Source organism: Stegostoma tigrinum, chromosome 14, assembly GCF_030684315.1.
Source record: "Stegostoma tigrinum isolate sSteTig4 chromosome 14, sSteTig4.hap1, whole genome shotgun sequence".
Classification (NCBI taxonomy): Eukaryota; Metazoa; Chordata; class Chondrichthyes; order Orectolobiformes; family Stegostomatidae; genus Stegostoma; species Stegostoma tigrinum.
The window spans coordinates 62,069,778-62,089,018 of NC_081367.1; the positions used below are offsets into that span (position 1 = coordinate 62,069,778).

Below are 19,241 nucleotides of genomic sequence, written 5' to 3' on the forward strand. Positions count from 1 at the left end.
ACACACACACACACACACACACACACACACACACACACACACACACACACACTCTCTCTCTCTCTCTCTTTATCTCCCCCAGCGGCTAAAGGCATCCTGCCTCCTTCTTCAGGAAACTGCCCTCCAAGGCAGACTTCAAGATGCCCAACAACGCAGAATTGCTGAACAGAGACTGACAGCCACATTTTGTACATGGCATGGTGGCTCAGTGTTTAGCACTACTCCCTCATAGTGCCAGGGGCCAGGGTACAATTCTACCCTTGGGCGATTATCTGTGTGGAGTTTGTACATTCTCCCTGTCCCGCATGGGCTTCCTCCCACAGTCCAAAGATGTACAGGCTGTGGATTGGCCATGCTAAATTGCCCGTAGTGTCCAGGGATGTTTGGGTTAGACATGGGGAAACTCAAGGGTAGAGCAATGAGTCAGGGTGGGTGCCCTGTGGAGGGGCGGTACGGACTTGTTGGGCTGAATGGCCCGTTTCCATACTGTAGGGATTCTATGAAATGTCCTCAACTGTAATCTTGCTTTCATGTCACGCTACAGGTGGCCTCACCACATTGTTCTTTACCTGGAACATCTAAGTTACTTTTCTGTTTTGACAGCATTGCCTTGACAAATTGTCATGATTTATCTATGTTAATTAGTTTGTACAGTTTTGAATTACTTTTTACATTCTCTCGCACACATAGTTACACACACACAGTGTCTCTGTCTCTGTCTCTCTCTCACACAATCACAATCTCTCTCTCTCTCTCTGTCTGCCTCACAGGCACCTGCATGCTCACACACACTCTCTATCAATATATGTACTCTCTCACATTCACACACACTCTCTTTGAAGTGCACACACACATACTCATAAACCTGTGAGGTGAATCACACAATCTCTCTCTCACACAAGCACATATAAACAATCTCTCTCTCTGTCTCTCCCCACACTGCACACGCTCACCAACCCCCCCCCCCGCCCCGCAACACCACATACACACATAAATCTAAGGGGTAAATAATTTCATCTGAGAAGTTTGTTTATTTGCAGATATTTTTGTTTTTTTTTGAAAAAGCACCTAATTTGTAGTGACAGTCAGTGTGGCATCTTATAAATTATAGATTTCAGAATAAAACCAGTGTGACTTGAAGTTAAAACTCGGAGACAATTCTGATCAATGACTCAATTCAGTGGCTGACCTGAGATGTCACCTTTTATATATTTCTCTGGTTCTGCCTGATTTCCATGGCAGCAGGACACTGATAATGAATTCCTGAACACTTTACACACTATCTAACACACTTGGCACCTGCAGAGGCTTATCATACAACACTCTACTCACACCAATTTTCATCTCTCTGCCTTTGAACTCTCTGTTGATAATCTCTGCTCAGATGCCTTGCTTTTTCCCTGCACCAGATGAAGGGGCTGTGCTCTGAAAGCTTGCATGAATCCAAAGAAACATGTTGGATTCTAACCTGGTGTTGTGTGACTTCTGATTTTGTACATCCCAGTCCAACACATGCCCCTCTACATTCAAAAGTGGTTTCATCAGCTTTGTAGCCATTCTAAATTTTACAGATATATATTAACTTGCAGTCCAGTATGTTTGATGTAAAAGAAGCAATTTCACTCTCTGCTTGCTTCTGAAATAGCTGTTGATCTCAATTGTATCTGAGTTCCCAATGTTCCACCTCAGCAACATACTCTAAGCTCATTCCTACCATGAACGCAACCGTTTCCTACAAATAAATGGCTTATTGGGTTCAAATACATGCAGGAATAACTTTACAACATTTGTTTTTATTGATACAAAACAAAATTTCCACAGTTTACAATACTTATATTTCTCCTTTTCAAGTTTAAAACTATAAGTAAAATCAAGATAATAATATTTCCTTAAGTGAATGAGTATCGTTTATCTAAGGAACATTACAAAATCTTTGCAGAATAACTATAGGCCATTGGAAGCCAATTTATCCATCATATTCTTTTTTGTATTCCTGTCTTTTCTCAACAGGATAACGTAACATTTGGGAGCAAAAATACAGAAAACTAGTCCAAAGCTGGACGCTAAAATCGCAAAGACTTCCACAGCTACAGCATATTTGCCAGGGGAGCTGATATATGCTGGAATAAAAGTTATCCACACAGCACAGAAGATAAGCATACTGAAAGTGATGTGTTTAGCTTCATTGAAATTGTTTGGAAGTTGTCGAGCTAGAAACGCGACCACAAAACACACACAAGACAGAAAACCAATATAACCCAGTACACAATAAAAGGCTATTGACGAACCTACATTGCATTCAAAAACAATTATTTCACTGAAATAGTCGCTGTTCTTGAAAGGATAAGGAGGTGATGTTCTTAGCCATACTAAGCATATTAGGCATTGCATCAGTGTAAGGAAGCACACAGATAGGCGCTGTTGTGTAGGTCCAAAACACCTCATCATGTTATTGCCAGGAAGCACAGCTTTAAATGCAATGACCACAACAACTGTTTTACTCAAAACACACGAAATGCAAAGAACAAAAATGACACCAAATGCTGTGTGACGCAATATACAAGACCAGCTGGAAGGTTCTCCAAGGAACGTCATTGAACACAGAAAACACAGAGTCAATGCACAAAGAAGCAAAAAGCTCAACTCGGAGTTGTTGGCTTTGACAATTGGAGTATTTTTGTGAACATAAAACAAAGCAAATATGCCGATTGTGATGGAAACTCCAAGAAGTGCTAGAGTTACAAAAATAATCCCCATCATTTCACCAAAAGAAAGAAACTCAATGTTCTTTAAGACGCATTCGTCTCGTCTCCAGTTCGAACGATATTCCCGTGGACATTTAATGCAATCTGGTGAATCTTAACAGAAGGAAAGAGAAAAAAAAAGGAAAATCAAAAAGAGCACTGCTGTGTTTGTACTAAATAATTCAATTCTCTACACTTCTGTCATAAAGATTTCCCCATGTTCTGTTTATCTTTTATAATGAAATGTTCTGCGGATTGTGATTTATGGAAAACCACAAAGGATTGTTAAAAAACTGAAATCCTGTCTTCATGAGCAATTAAAACAATAACTCTTTCTTGTTGCTCCTTACCAGTGACGTTGCTAATTTCACCTTCAGTGCATTTTATGCAGTCAAAGCAGCAAAGGGGTTGACCTTTTCTTGTTGCTTTTCTTGTCCCAATGGGGCAGCTTTCCGAGCAAATTGCTCTTGGAACCTAATTATCAAGAAGAAAAAGTGAAATCCTTTATTTGCTGTGTTATAATCAGCATTCCACTCTTTAATGAAATGGGGAAAGCAGGACATTGGAGATTCTTTAACGTTTCTGATGGTAACATTTTAAAGAAACTATACATTTTAAAATTGAGATAGATCAATATTTGTTGAACAAAGTTACAGAGGGAGATGGACCAAAGATTGTTATATGAAGATAGACTACATATCTCAGTAACTGGTGCAACAAGGGCTGAATGGTTTACTCCTCTTCCCAAGTCTGTGTACTGAAATATTGAACAGCTGAATATTTTGGCAGATTTGATTTGATATTGGAGAACCATTGGATATTTGCAAAGGCTAAATTTTGTTGACCAATCCTAATTAAATTGTTTGAAATAGTAATGGTTGTTATAACTAATCAAAAAGGTCAATGACATTTTCATCTTTTTAAGTGTAAATTTACAATACATTGGAGAGAAAATTTCCAACAGTTATGAAAGTATATTGACAGCCAGTATCTCACGTGCCTTGCAAAATTGGTTGCAGCAACTAGTGCAGCTTATATTGACCTTACACGGAATGCCGTCAAGATTCACAAAAACTTTACTGGAGCTGCATGATTAGATTATGAAAATACATTGTTTAAACTATGATCAGAGATAACGGGAACTGCAGATGCTGAAGAATCCAAGGTAACAAAGTATGAAGCTGGATGAGCACAGCAGGCCAAGCAGCATCTCAGGAGCACAAAAGCTGACATTTCAGGCCTAGACCCTTCATCAGAGAGATCCTCTGATGAAGGGTCTGGGCCCAAAATATCTGCTTTTGTGCTCCTGAGATGCTGCTTGGCCTGCTGTGTTCATCCATCTTCACACATTGTTTAAACTACGTTTACATTTACTGTCATACAGAAGGGTTAGATAAATTTGCATAAAGTATTTTAGGATTTATAAAATCAATAAATGATGGTACCAAGTGAAAAATTGTCTGCTGATTGGCAGGGAAGGAACTTAAACCCCATTACTGAGTAAGCACAAGCATAAAAATGTGCAGTTAGAAATGATGGCCATATAATTGGTCAATAATTTCTGAGGACATCTACCACAATGTACATTCTCACCAAAGCAGTTCAGCTGAGCAAGCTTGCAAGTCTGTTTTCGAACCCTATCAACTCATTTCTCCACCGAAATATGATATTTACCAACTGATTGATGGGAACAGTAATGGAAATTAATACATAATGCTGCAGTTGTTGTAAATCTCAAGTAAGTGTACAAATTGGTCCAGATAGTATGCCCAGAAACATTAGTCGAGAGGGGAATGAACATTTTAATCAAATCAAATGCTCCTTCAAAATCTTCTTCTCTAGTTTCATGTTATGTTATATTCTGTTCAAAACATTCTAGTTCCAGTTGCACAGTTGCCTGATATTATAGTTTCAGTGTGTTATTCTGGTGGGTTATCTTGCTTTTATATCTTTATAAAATGGCATTTGTTAGACTGTTCACAATTTTTAAAAAAGTTTTTGAACAGTTGGTGTTGATTCAACATTACATTCATTTGTTTAGGTATTGTTAATCAACCTGTGTAGAGATGTTATGGGACAACTCTGAAATAGGTAAGACTTGAACAAAGGCCTTCTGGCTGGGAATTAGGAACACAATCACTGCACCACAGAACTACTCATTCATGGGTTTAAATTGAACGATGTTGAATTGCATTTAATCAGTCTATGATTATTTTTTGTAATCCTAAAGTCTTCCACTTCTGCTCCTCCATTCTAACTTTCAAGAAAACTAAACAGATTAGGTTGCAAGAAAGACAGAAAGAGAAATTCCACTCTTGCCTTTTTTTTAAAATGTGGGATTAGGACATTTGTAAAAGTAAAGGTGGAGTAACTGGAAGGTGCCCAGAAATCAGAGCATGTGCAGAAACTTGGAAAAGAAAAGAACATCATTTAATGTGGATGCAAAGGTTTATTGATTCAATTCAAAAGAATCAATCAACAATTGGTGAACAATTGCGTTGCTTTCAGGAAACACAATTCCTTGGTGCATTTCTAAAATAAAATCAAAGCAACCCACTAATCACTTTGACCATATAAATGTTATTTTTGAGGTTAGCCTCTGCTGTTTTGGCTTTTGCAACAAATGTTGGTTGGAAAACTGTTGATTTATGTGGCATCTCCAACCACCTCTCAGTTCACAAACAGCAACGTTGAAACCACAGTAATTTGACTGACTGACTGATTGGTTTACATCAATGTGGTGTCAATGCAGAGAGATATCATTATTCATTATGCATTATGAAGAAAATATTTAGTTCACAAATGTTGCAGGCTAATCAGAAGGTGAGAAAAACCTGAACACCTGAGATAAGGAATTATCATGTTATCAATGTTGCAGGAAAATCAGAAGATGACAAAAACTTGAACATGTGTGGTGAGGAATTATAACTTGACCTACACGATAAAGTTAACTTCTATAAAACTTAACAGTCTGAGAAATTGAACATAGAACCATAGAGATCTATAATACAGGGAAAAGGCCATTTGGCCCATCAAATATTCACTGGTCAAAAATAGCTACATAACTGTTCCAATGACATTTTCCAGCACTTCACCTATAGCTATGTATGCATTGGCACCATAAATGCACAAGTGGACACTTCTTAAATGTTATAAAGGCGGCTGCCTCTGTCCAAACCTCTACTACCCTTCCAGGCTGCGAGTTCCAGATTCCCACCAACACAATATTTCTGTGGAGAAATGAGTTGATAGGGTTTGAAAACAGACTTGCAAGCTTGCTCAGCTGAACTGCTTTGGTGAGAATGTACATTGTGGTAGATGTCCTCAGAAATTATTGACCATCATTTCTAACTGCACATTTTTATGCTTGTGCTTACTCAGTAATGGGGTTTAAGTTCCTTCCCTGCCAATCAGCAGACAATTTTTCACTTGGTACCATCACAATTATTTTATAAATCCTAAAATACTTTATGCAAATGTATCTAACCCTTCTGTATGATAGCAAATGTAAACATAGTTTAAACAATGTGTGAAGATGGACGAACACAGCAGGCCAAGCAGCATCTCAAGAGCACAAAAGCAGATATTTTGGGCCCAGACCCTTCATTAGAGGCATTTCTCTGATGAAGGGTCTAGGCCTGAAATGTCAGCTTTTGTGCTCCTGAGATGCTGCTTGGCCTGCTGGGTTCATCCAGCTTCACACTTTGTTATCTTGGATTCTCCAGCATCTGCAGTTCCCGTTATTTCTGATCACAGTTTAAACAATGTATTTTCATAATCTAATCATGTAGCTCCAGTAAAGTTTTTGTGAATCTTGACGGCATTCCGTGTAAGGTCAATATAAACTGCACAAAAGTTCTTGCACCCCCTCTAAACCTCCTGCCTTGGCCTTAAATCTACATCCCATAGTCATTGATCCCTCTTCCAATGGGGATGATTATTTCCTGTCTAATTTGCATAGGACCCCTATAATCTTATACATCTCAATCACATATCCCTTCATTCTTCCCTGTTCTAATGAAAACAATCACAGTATGTGTAATCTCTCTTCAGAACTAAAGCTTACCAACCTAGACAATGTCCAAATCAATCTCTTTGCACCCTTCCCAGTGCAGTCACATTCCAACTATAATGTGGATTCAGGAGCAAGGCTTTAACTATAACCTAACCAGCATTTTATAGGGTTGCAGCATAACTTCTCTGCACTTAAACTCTAGGACATGTCTCACAAACGTAAGTAGCACATGGTACAACATCTAAGCCTGACCGTCTAATAACATCTAACCAGCTTTTTATGCAGTTCTAGCATAACTTTTCTGCACTTAAACTCTATGACGTGACTCACAATGACAAGTAGTCAATCGTGCAACCTCTAAACATAACCATCCAAGAACATCCTTTGAATGTTTTTACATATGTTATCCTCATTAAAATAAGTTAGTATGCCAAAGCAAGCTCTGTACTCAAACATATTTGTTGATTATTGAATTTCAAACAATTGCACTCAGGATGATGTGTGCATGACATTTTACGTCCACACAATGTCAGGTAAAATGTGTTTTTAATGATCCTACCATGATCTGATCTCCATTCCATAAAATTGCTTCATCCTTAATGACAATTTCTTGTCCTGGAGGGGCTGATCCATCAAAGACTCCAACACTGACAATGTCCACACCATCAGCCGCATTGGGTTGCCAGTTTACAATATCATACATGGCCACTGGGTCTCCATTATCATCAAAATATACATTTTCACCGAGCTTTGTCGTGAAATTAACTGCTTTCATATAATGCAGCAACTTTAAAAAGGAGCAAAGAATTTTGAGGTTAGTTTTTTTGGAAGGAAACTTGAAATGTTTAATAATGTCTGAAATCTGGCTGCAGCTGTAAACAATAATTACCTATTACCTGCAAGGGTTGAAAACTTGAGATATTTGCACAACTGTTGTGAAGAAATGGATTTTTGCCACTTTTACACAAGAGCATGTCATGAAGAGCATGGGCTATCGCATATGTAGCTTTATATACATTGTAAGTAACTCGGTAGAGTGAGACATCAGTAAGTTCATTGTGTATCATCCGCAAACTCTCTTTTCCGGTACATTCTTTCAACATAGTGGAGGGAACATCATCTGTTCTGCTATCTGTCCCCTTCAGTGCACAGCCAAAGGTTGATTCCCAAAACTCTTTCACTAAATGGTTGCCTGGAAACATTGAAGGACGGACATCCATGAGAAATTCTCTCAGTCCTGGTATATCTACCTGACGAATTGCAATACCAATCGTGCCTGACACAAGCCGCCTGCTTTTTTCCTGGGGTAGAAACTGTGATGATACCCAAGCCTCAGTTCCTATCCATTGTATACCAGTCACATTCTGTTGTGCAAATTCATTTATCAAAATCCTCATTTCTGAAATAGCAACGAATGCCAAAACAACTTTGGTTGAAGATTTCCGTACAGTATCTATGATTCGAAGTAGCTTGTCTCTGTGGTAGCTTCTGTGAATAGACTCAGAGAAAGCAATGCAAACACCCAATTGTTGGACAGTTTCGGTGAAAGCTTGCATCCCAAAGTTTCCATAATCATCATCATTCCTAATTGTCCCGATCCACGTCCAACCAAAGTGCTTTACCAGATGGGCTAAGGCTCTTGCCTGAAATTTGTCACTTGGTATCGTTCTGAAAAAAGATGGATATTCCTTCTTGTTACTCAGGCATGCACAGGTGGCAAAATAACTCACCTATGGGAAATGAAAATTCAAGTATATTACATTTTCCATGTGGACTCTCGAATATCATTTTAAATAATAAGCCTGTAAATGATTTAGATAATTGTGGCAAAGCTGGAGACCATTCAACCCATTCTGTTGATGTTACCTTATAAAATGAGTGTCATTACTTAATGTCAATCTGCTGTTTTTAGCCAATACCTTTATTCACATGCAAATATTCATGGAATATCCTCTTGAATGCCTCAATTAAATCTAGCTCCTCCAGGCTGTGAACTCCTATCCTTTGTACTCTCCGTGCAACAAATATTTTTCTCACATCATCCTTGCCTTTAGACCTTAGACACGAACATACTGTTAAAAGTAAGTACCAGGTGTTGTTGAAATCGTATCAGAGATAATGGGAACTGCAGATGCTGGAGAATTCCAAGATAATAAAATGTGAGGCTGGATGAACACAGCAGGCCAAGCAGCATCTCAGGAGCACAAAAGCTGACGTTTCAGGCCTAGTCCCTTCAAGGGACTAGGCCTGAAACGTCAGCTTTTGTGCTCCTGAGATGCTGCTTGGCCTGCGGTTTTCATCCAGCCCCACATTTTATTATCTATGCCAGGTGTTGTTGTGTGGATGCAATTCAATTGGTAAATCTACCCAACTTGAAGCAAAACATATTTTATCCATACACTATAGTTAAAATCCAACAAAAAAGGAAGTAATTGGCAATACCAATTTTAATGGAAAACTTAACAGAATAATACATTACTTAACCTCTAAACAGGAACTGTTCCAATGTACTAACATCCTGTAAACATCTCATCAGCAAATTTAATTTCAGTAAAGATTATCTTGCAGCAAATTCTTGTAGGAGGAAAAAATTCTAGAGGAAACTCCAAAAGGAAGAGTGGCAAGGAATGATGTGCTGCAGTTTCCAAAACAAGCGTCAAGAGACTTCAGTAACTGTTAAGGAAAGCTAAAGCTAAAAATCCTGGTTCTGTAGGAGCTTGTCTCCACCAATTCAAGTGACTTCTATTGTTCCAACTTTAATTTTTTTTTTAGCAAAAACAAGACCTCCAGCGATGTTAGTTTTATTGGATTCAGATCTGCATCTCTGTCTTAAAACTTCTCTTCAAACCCAAAAACATCAAAATACCCTACTTAAAACCATAGTATCATCACCCTATCAATCTATGATTTCTTCTTATCAAAGCAGGCCAAGAAGTATCAGAGGAGCAAGAAAGTTTGACGTTTCGGGTTGAGACCCTTCTTCAGTTTTCTGAAGAAGGGTCTCAACCTGAAGAAGGGTTTCGACCCAAAATGTCAAACTTTTTGCTCTTCTGATGCTGCTTGACCTGCTGTGATCATCCAGCTTCACACCCTGTTATCTCAAATTCTCCAGCATCGGCAGTTCCTACTATCTCTGTAACAATTCTAAGCCCACCGCGAAACCTCTTCTAAGGATGCCATTTCTGAAGGAAGGTCTCAAACAGAAATGTCAAAACTTTCCCGCCCCTCTGATGCTGCTTGACCTGTTGTGTTCATCTAGCTTCACATCGTGTTATCTCTGATTCTCCAGCATCGGCAGTTCCTACCATCTCTGTACGATACGTTATTATTTTTTTTTCTCTTTAACGAACAGTTTCTCCCTATCTCAACTATCCAGTCCACTCATAACTTTGAAAACCATGCTGCACTCTCCTCTCAGCCTTTCTCTATCTAATGAAAAATTCCCAACCTGTTCAATTTAACTCCTTAACTAAAGTTACTAATTCCTAATCCTTCCACTTAATGAAGGAGTGGTGCTCTGAAAGCTTGTGATTTCTAATAAAGCAACTGGAGTATAACCAGGTGATGTGTGACTTCTGGCCTTTTCATATATTTCCCAAAAAAATTATGCCCAGCACTGTACACAATACCTCATCTAACATGTGTCTTTTACAAATTTAATACCATCCCCTTGCTGATGTACTCTGTATCCCAATTAATACAGCTAAGAACACAGCATACTTTATTAACATGGGCCCAAGCTATGCCTGCCTCTCTGTAGGTTACGTGGAACAATCCTTGTTCCAAACCTACACTGGCCCTAAGCCCCAGCTTTTCCTCCATTACACTGATGGCTGTACTGGCGCCACCTTGTGCTCCCATGAGGAGCTCGAACAGTTAATCCACTTCACCAACGACTTTCACCCCAACCACAAGTTCATTTGGACTATCACTAACACCTCCCTCACCTTCTTAGGCCTTTCTGTCTCCATCTCAGGCAACCACCTAGAAACTGATATCCAGTTCAAGCCCATCGACTCCGACATCTACTTAGAATACACCTCCTCCCACTGACCTTCCTGCAAAAATGCCATCCCCTATTCCCAATTGCTTCGCCTCTGCCGCATCAGCTCCCAGGATGAGGCATTCCGCTACTGTACATCTCAGATGTAGTCATTTTTCAAGGATCGCAACTAACCCCACGCTCTCCCGCCCCCACAGTGGTCGAGAACGCCCTCGACTGTGTCTCCCACATTGCCAGCAACTCATCCCTCATTCCCCGTCCCCACAATAACCACCAAATTAATCCCCCTCGTCCTCACCTCCCATGCCACCAACCTCTGGATCCAAAGCATCATCCTCCGATACTTCTGCCATCTGCAATCTGCCCTAACCACCAAAGACAAATTTCCCTCCCCACACTTGTCTGCTTTCCAGAAGGACCACTCTCTCCGTGACTGCCTGGTCCACTCCACTCTCCCCTCCAGCCCCATCACACCCAGCACTTTACCCTGCAACCACAGGAAGTGGTATATTTGCCCCCATACTTCCTCCCTCACCCCCATCCAAGGCCCCAAGAAGAATTTCCACATCAAACAGATGTTCACCCGCACACCTGCCATTGTGGTATACTGCATCTGCTGTTCCCGCTGTGGCCTCCTCTACATTGGGGAAACCAAGCGGATGTTTGGGGACTATAATAAAGTGTGAAGCTGGATGAACACAGCAGGCCAAGCAGCATCTCAGGAGCACAAAAGCTGACATTTCAGGCCTAGACTCTTCATCAGAGAGGGGGATGGGGTGAGGGTTCTGGAATAAATAGGGGGAGAGGGGGAGGCGGACCGAAGATGGAGAGAAAAGAAGATAGGTTATCTTCTTTTCTCTCCATCTTCGGTCCGCCTCCCCCTCTCTCCCTATTTATTCCAGAACCCTCACCCCATCCCCCTCTCTGATGAAGAGTCTAGGCCTGAAATGTCAGCTTTTGTGCTCCTGAGATGCTGCTTGGCCTGCTGTGTTCATCCAGCTTCACACTTTATTATCCTGGATTCTCCAGCATCTGCAGTTCCCATTATCTTGGAGGCTTGGGGACTGCATTGCAGAACATCTACACTCAGTTCGCAATAAACAACTGCACATCCCACATGCAAACCATTTCAATACACCCTCCCATTTCTTAGACAAAATGTCCATCCTGGGCCTCCTGTAGTGCCACAATGATGCCGCCTGAAGGTTTCAGGAACAGCAACTCACATTCAGCTTGGGAGCACTACAGCCCAATTGTATCAATATGGATTTCACAAGCTTCAAAGTCTCTCCTCCCCCCACAGCATCCCAAAACATGCCTGGTTCATCCCCGCCTCCCTAACCTGTTCTTCCTCTCACCTATCCCCTCCTCCCACTTTGAGCTGCACCCCCATTTCCTTCTGATTAACCTAATCCAGCCCCCTTTACCTGTCCACCCACCTTGGACTGACATATGCCCTCCCTACATCCCCACCTACAGTCACCTCTACTGGGTCCATCCCCGCCTCTTCAACTTGACTGTCCCCTCTCCACCTATCTTCTCCTTTATCCATCTTCGATCTGCCTCACCCTCTCTCCTTATTTATTTCAGAACCCTCTCCCCCTCCCCGATTTCTGATGAAGGGTCTAGGCCAAAAATGTCATCTTTTGAGCTCCTAAGATGATGCTGCTTGGCCTGCTATGTTCATCCAGCTCCACACTATGTTATCTCTTGTGCTGTCTCCACCTGTTTTGCCACCTTCAGTGTGTGCACATACCCACTCCTGTCTATCTGCTCCTAAAATAAAATGTAACGAAGAATTGCAGATGCTGCAGATCAGAAACCAAAACACAACAAAACAGAAAATTGACCAATATATATCTTACTATGGGAATGCTGAACGGACTGATTAGGGTGGACATTGCTATAGACTGCGAGGATCCAGATTCACCAACAACAGCAGATACTGTAGAGGACCTTCGGCAATTGGAGGTCATGTATTCACCGCTGTTTAGAAATTCAAAGCTTGCTTTCAGTGTCAAAGGCAGCATGGTGCAAGTGTCATATATCCGATAACCCAGAGTAACATTAGGAAGCAGACTTGGGTTCTTGTTGATTTCTTCAATGGCAAAAATCATTGTCAGCACAAAACGGAAACCTCTGACCCAAAAGCTGTAGAAAGTAAAAACAATTGTATGAGGGAAAAAAATAGCAAGATATATCTGATAAATAATTTCACAGGCTTGATAATATTATCATTGTTGTCAAATACGAGAAATAAAGCATTCAGAATGTTCATGCACAATGAGAGGAGTATTATTTATAAACATTTCATTCAGGACTTTACTTCTTCATTGAATGTTTCGTCAAATGGCCCTGAAAGTGCACTCCAATCAATTACTCAATAAATATGCCATTGCTTACTCATGCACCAGTTTTTAAAAGCAATGTATTCTTACAAATTTTCACATACATGTGTCATGATGATTGATTCACCAATCAACTCGGTAAGTTGGCTATTCCTTTTTTTGACAGTCTGTAAAGAGCAGAAAGGATATAGTATTATGTCATCATTGCCATTAGCTCTGCTGCCTCACAGGATGAGAGCAACTTGTACGATTCCACTGTTGGGTGGCAGTCTGTGTGGAGTTTGCACATTTCCCCATGTGTATACGGGCTTCTTCTGGATGATCCTGCTTCCTCCCACTGTCCACAGTTGTGTAGCTTCAGTGGATTAACAATGGTAAATTGCCCGTGGTGCCCAGCGATGTGTCGGCAAGGCAGGTTAGATATTAGAAATGCAGTGTTGTAGAGTAGGGGAGTAGGTTTGGTTGGGCTGCTCTTTGAAGGGTTGGTGTGGACTGGATGGGCTGTATGGCCTCTTTCCACAATGTAGGGGATCTATGAATCTGTAATTGGACAATAAAATATTTTTGAAGCAGTTCACAGAGAAAATATGTAATTGACATTTGCTCCTCGAATTCAGCTCCAACTAGTTTAATATCTCTAGAAACTCCAAGATGATTTGGCACAGCCAAGACCTTTTAATCTTTCAACCCATGACCATTTCACATGTACGGTCTTTTGGCCTCACTTTCTCCAGTAATTTTTACTCCAGTTAACATTGCTGCTGCAGTGCATGGCTGTCACCAGGCAGATAGGGTTTTGTTCTGATGTTAAATGTGTACCTTCATTACAACAATAAGCAATATCAATAAACCGTAACAACCACAAAAACCTTGTAGCATTCAACCTGAGGTATCATTTGACTAAATGTACAAAGTTTCCCAAGTATACAGACAGTTAACAATCATGAAAGCCTGGGGGCAAGTATTTTCTTTGTAAGGGCATTACTCTCACTCCAAGTAAATCTTGAGAGCAGTCAGTTCACAAGATAAGATAAGAAAGTGTGGAGCTAGATGAACACAGCAGGCCAAGCAGCATCTCAGGAGCAGAAAAGCTGACATTTCGGGCCTAGACCCTTCATCAGAGAGGGGGATGTGGAGAGGAAACTGGAATAAATAGGGAGAGAGGGGGAGGCAGACTGAAGATGGAGAGAAAAGAAGATAGGTGGAGAGGAGAGTATAGGTGAGGAGGTAGGGAGGGGATAGGTCAGTCCAGGGAAAATGGACAGGTCAAGGAGATGGGATGAGGTGGTAGGGAGAAAATGGAGGTGCGGCTTGAGGTGGGAGGAAGGGATGGGTGCGAGGAAGAACAGGTTAGGGAAGCAGAGACAAGCTGGGCTGGTTTTGTGATGCAGTGGGGGGAGGGGAAGAACTGGGCTGGTTTTGGGATGCAGTGGGGGAAGGGGAGATTTTGAAGCTTGTGAAGCCCACATTGATATCATTGGGCTGCAGGGTTCCCAAGTGGAATATGAGTTGCTGTTCCTGCAACCTTTGGGTGGCATCATTGTGACACTGCAAGAGGCCCATGATGGACATGTCGTCTAAGGAATGGGAGGGGGAGTGGAAATCGTGACTGGGAGGTGCAGTTGTTTGTTGCGAACTGAGCGGAGGTGTTCTGCAAAGCGGTCCCCAAGCCTTCCCAAAATCCATAAACCTGCCTGCCCTGGTCCGCCCATTGTCTCAGCCTGTTCCTGCCCCACCGAACTCATCTCCACCTATCTGGAATCCATTTTCTCCCCTTTGGTCCAGGAAATCCCCGACTACACCGTGACACCACCCACACCCTCCACCTCCTCCAGGACTTCCAATTCCCAGCTCCCGACACATCATTTTCACCATGGACGTCCAGTCCCTATACACCTGTATTCCTCATGCAGATGGCCTCAAGGCCCTCTGCTTCTTCCTGCCCCACAGGTCCGACCAATCCCCCTCCACCGACACCCTCATCTGCCTAGCCGAACACGTCCTCACCGTCAACAACTTCTCTTTCAATTCCTCCCACTTTCTACAGACCAAGTGGGTGGTCATGTGTATCTGCATGGGCCCAATCTATGCCTGCCTCTTTGTAGGTTAGGTGGAACAGCCCCTCTTCTACACCTACACAGGCCCCAAACCCCACCTCTTCCTCCATTACACTGATGACTGTATCGGCGCCTCCTCTTGCTCCCCAGAGGAGCTCGAACAGTTCATCCAAATTACCAACACCTTCCACCCCAACCTCAAGTTCACCTGGGCCATCTCCAACATGTCCCTCACTTTCCTGGACCTCTCAGTCTCCATCTCAGGTAACCAGCTAGAAACTGATGTCCATTTCAAGCCCACTGACTCCCACAGCTACCTAGAATACACCTCCTCCCACCCACAGTCCTGCAAAAATTCCATCCTCTATTCCCAATTCCTCTGCCTCCGCCTCATCTGCTCCCAGGATGAGGCATTCCACTCCCGCACATCCCAGATGGCTGTGTTCTTCAAGGACCGCAACTTTCCCCCTGCATTGGTCGAGAACACCCTTGACTGCATCTCCCGCATTTCCTACAACACATCCCTCACACTCCGCCTCCACCACAACCGCCCCCAGAGGATCCCCCTTGTTCTCACATACCACCCCACCAACCTTCGAATACAACGTATCACCCTCCGACACTTCCACCTTCTACAATCCGACCCAACTCCCAAGCTATTTTTCCATCCCCAACCTTGCCTGCCTTCTGGAGAGACCACTCACTCCGCGACTACCTTGTCCACTCCACACTCCCCTCCAACCCACCACACACGGCACCTTCCCCTGAAACCGCAGGAAGTGTTACACTTGCTCCCACACCTCCTCCCTCACCCCCATCCCAGGCCCCAAGGTGACCTTCCATATCAAGCAGATGTTCACCTGCATATCTGCCAATGTGTTATATTGTATCCATTGCACCCGGTGTGACTTCCTCTACATCGGGGAAACCAAGCAGAGGCTTGGGGACCGCTTTGCAGAACACCTCCGCTCGGTTCGCAACAAACAACTGCACCTCCCAGTCGTGAACCATTTCAACTCCCCCTCCCATTCCTCAGACGACATGTCCATCATGGGCCTCTTGCAGTGCCACAATGATGCCACCCAAAGGTTGCAGGAACAGCAACTCATATTCTGCTTGGGAACCCTGCAGCCCAATGGTATCAATGTGGACTTCACAAGCTTCAAAATCTCCCCTTCCCACACTGCATCCCAAAACCAGCCCAGCTTGTCTCTGCCTCCCTAACCTGTTCTTCCTCTCACCCATCCCTTCCTCCCACCTCAAGCCACACCTCCATTTTCTACCTACCACCTCATCCCACCTCCTTGACCTGTCCCTCTTCCCTGGACTGACCTATCTCCTCCCTACCTCCTCACCTATACTCTCCTCTCTACCTATCTTGTTTACTCTCCATCTTCGGTCTGCCTCCCCCTCCCTCCCTATTTATCCCAGAACCCTCACCCCATCCCCCTCTCTGATGAAGGGTCTAGGCCCGAAATGTCAGCTTTTCTGCTCCTGAGATGCTGCTTGGCCTACTGTGTTCATCCAGCCCCACACTTTGTTATCTTGGATTCTACAGCATCAGCAGTTCCCATTATCACTGTTCACAAGATAAATTAATTTTTAATATATTACTTGCATATCTGGTTCACATAAGAAACACCCAGTCTCTTAATTTCAAAAAAATCCATAACTGTGAGTCTTACTTGTCAGCTATTATTGTTCAATCAGCGAAACACTCATGCTTGCAATTCAACAAAGTGTGAAGCTGGATGAACACAGCAGGCCAAGCAGCATCTCTTGCAATTGGTTCAGAGTGCTTTAATGGGCCAAAAGTATTTAACCCTGTGGATTTTGAATGATCTAAAATCTTGATATGTTACAGATCAGCTTTAATTTTCAATCTAAATCTTGAATTGCTGGTGAAATTCAGCTGGTCTGGCAGATCCACTGGGAAGAATGCAGTTACAATCTAATTCTTGGAACTCTTCAGCAGAACTGGAGTCATCCGACTAGAACCGTAAAATGTGCATTCTCTCCAAAGGTGCTGCCGGACGTGCCAAAGTCGCACCAGTCTTTTCTGTTTTTGATTCAGATGCCCAGCATCCACAATTGCATTATTTCAGTTTTAAGTTCGGTTGATTTACTGAGTTACCATTAAATCACTTTTCATTTTACAACAATCTTCAATCTTTTCTCTGAGCAATATGCAATGTATATATTTATCAAAATTTAAATTAAAAAAAAATGCTTCAGTCATTATGTAGCCAACTATTATGCCTTCTACTATTTATTTAAAGGCAGGTGCGATATTGTAAAGCTATTTATTTGCACAGACACAGCCTTCATTCTGAACACAAATCTGCAATGTTTTAAATGTTAGAGGACAATATAAATTTTCACTGACTTTCTGCACTTTCCAGCTTCTGGTTGGTGTTGAAAGGAAAGAACTGGACGATCAACAATGGTGTGCACACGAAAAATTCCACCAATAGCTATGTCGCCTTCCCTGGATATTCCAACCAAATCATCAGTCTCCCATGGTTTGCAGCTTGCTTCATTTTTCAACCGAAGAGAAAGAACAACAACAAACAATGATAATAATAATAATAATAATAATAATAATACAACGTAGTGCATTGTTAGCATTGAATGTAGCTCTGCCTCACTGTGAAAAAGAAGCTTGGTTCTTATATTATTCCATGTGATGACAATTTGCAAACAACTATTACTAGATTTACAGCATTACGTTTATGGGAGCTCCCAACAGAAAACAAGTAGTAACTTGCCTTTGCCTGGGGTGCATTGTTCGGAATTGAAGGAATAAATCATTATGATACCGTTATGCCATGGTGAAAGTGCAATCATTTGTCATCATTTTGCAACTTCAATCCAAGAGAGAGAGTTTTTCAAATTAAAATTGCATGATGTCGACATTAAACTGCAATTTAAAATAAGAACAAGTAGCATTTTTATACTGTACAGGTCTAGAACATAGAGTAACCATATTAAAGGTCGACTGCAACATCCTTCAATTATTAAATTCAATGTCAGCCTTCAAAAAAGAGACAGAGAGCTCTTAGCCACACCTTAAACTTGGTAACTGATTCTGGGAACATTCACATGAGGCCTTGCAGTGGCTTTGGCGATGTTGCCCTCAGTAGCTTCAAAAATGAACCAATGTCATCTTGATTTCAACACCACGAAGCTAGGCAACAGAAGGCAACTTCCCGTCTGAAGAAGGGCAGAAAAAAATTCTATAAGTGGCAAAAATGGGACAAAAAGCAGATGTTTCGTTAAATACTCTTGCGTTACCAACTTTACTGTAAAAGACAAAAACCAAAGCTATAACCTACAAAGCTATTCCCTGGACTTTTGAAGTTAAGGAGTTATAAAATTGCAATGTAAAAAACATTGCATATGAACATGTTTTAAGAATGCTCAGCAGCAAACAATACAATAAATAGAATGTTGAACCATAGAATGCAAACATTATGTTACCAATTCAGATAATTCTAATTTAAACCATAAAATATTTCTGTGACCGTTCACTGAGGTACCTTTAATTCATGTGTGAGAGACAGTGATCTTAAGTCAGCAGAAGGCAGATTAAATTCTTCAAAAGTCCTCTTCGCAGTTTTGAATTGAGAAAATAAAATGATAATGTTGAACATATGGCTAAAGATATATAGGGTTGGGTGAAGTCTTGTTTTAAGCTTGGTCAAAGGTGTAAAGCAGTTTATGTAGAATTAGTCATATATTCAATGTTTGCTTGGATTTTTCCTCTTTTCCCTTCAGTGGGAAGGGATAAAATGGAGGTCAACTGTGGATCCTCAATACGATTTTGTGCAAGGTTTGAATTACCCACAAGTAACCGGTTATAAAAAATGAGAGAAAATGACTGTTCGACGACGCTCCTTGTGTTAAATTGTGAGACTAGGGCATTGTGAGTGGTGGCAGGTACGAAAAGATGAATCAAGAAAGCGCAATGCTTGGAATCAGCACTGAGAGAACATAAAATCAGAAAGAACTGTAGATGCTGTAAATCAGAAACAAAAAACAGATTTTGCAGCATCTGTGAAGAGAATTTAAGGT

At 41.7% G+C, this 19,241-nt stretch overlaps 1 protein-coding gene across 1 annotated transcript; it reads right to left on the minus strand.

The window, feature by feature from the left end:
• Positions 1–1,944: 1,944 nt before the first annotated feature.
• LOC125457794 (extracellular calcium-sensing receptor-like) lies at positions 1,945–17,588 on the minus strand. The gene is made up of 6 exons (XM_059650907.1): positions 17,554–17,588; positions 12,628–12,913; positions 7,656–8,489; positions 7,319–7,546; positions 3,095–3,218; positions 1,945–2,858 (listed from the first exon to the last, which is right to left on the minus strand). The coding sequence occupies exons 2-6, from the start codon at positions 12,877–12,879 to the stop codon at positions 1,945–1,947; spliced, it is 2,352 nt and encodes a 783-aa protein (XP_059506890.1). The 5' UTR covers positions 12,880–12,913; positions 17,554–17,588.
• Positions 17,589–19,241: the final 1,653 nt, after the last annotated feature.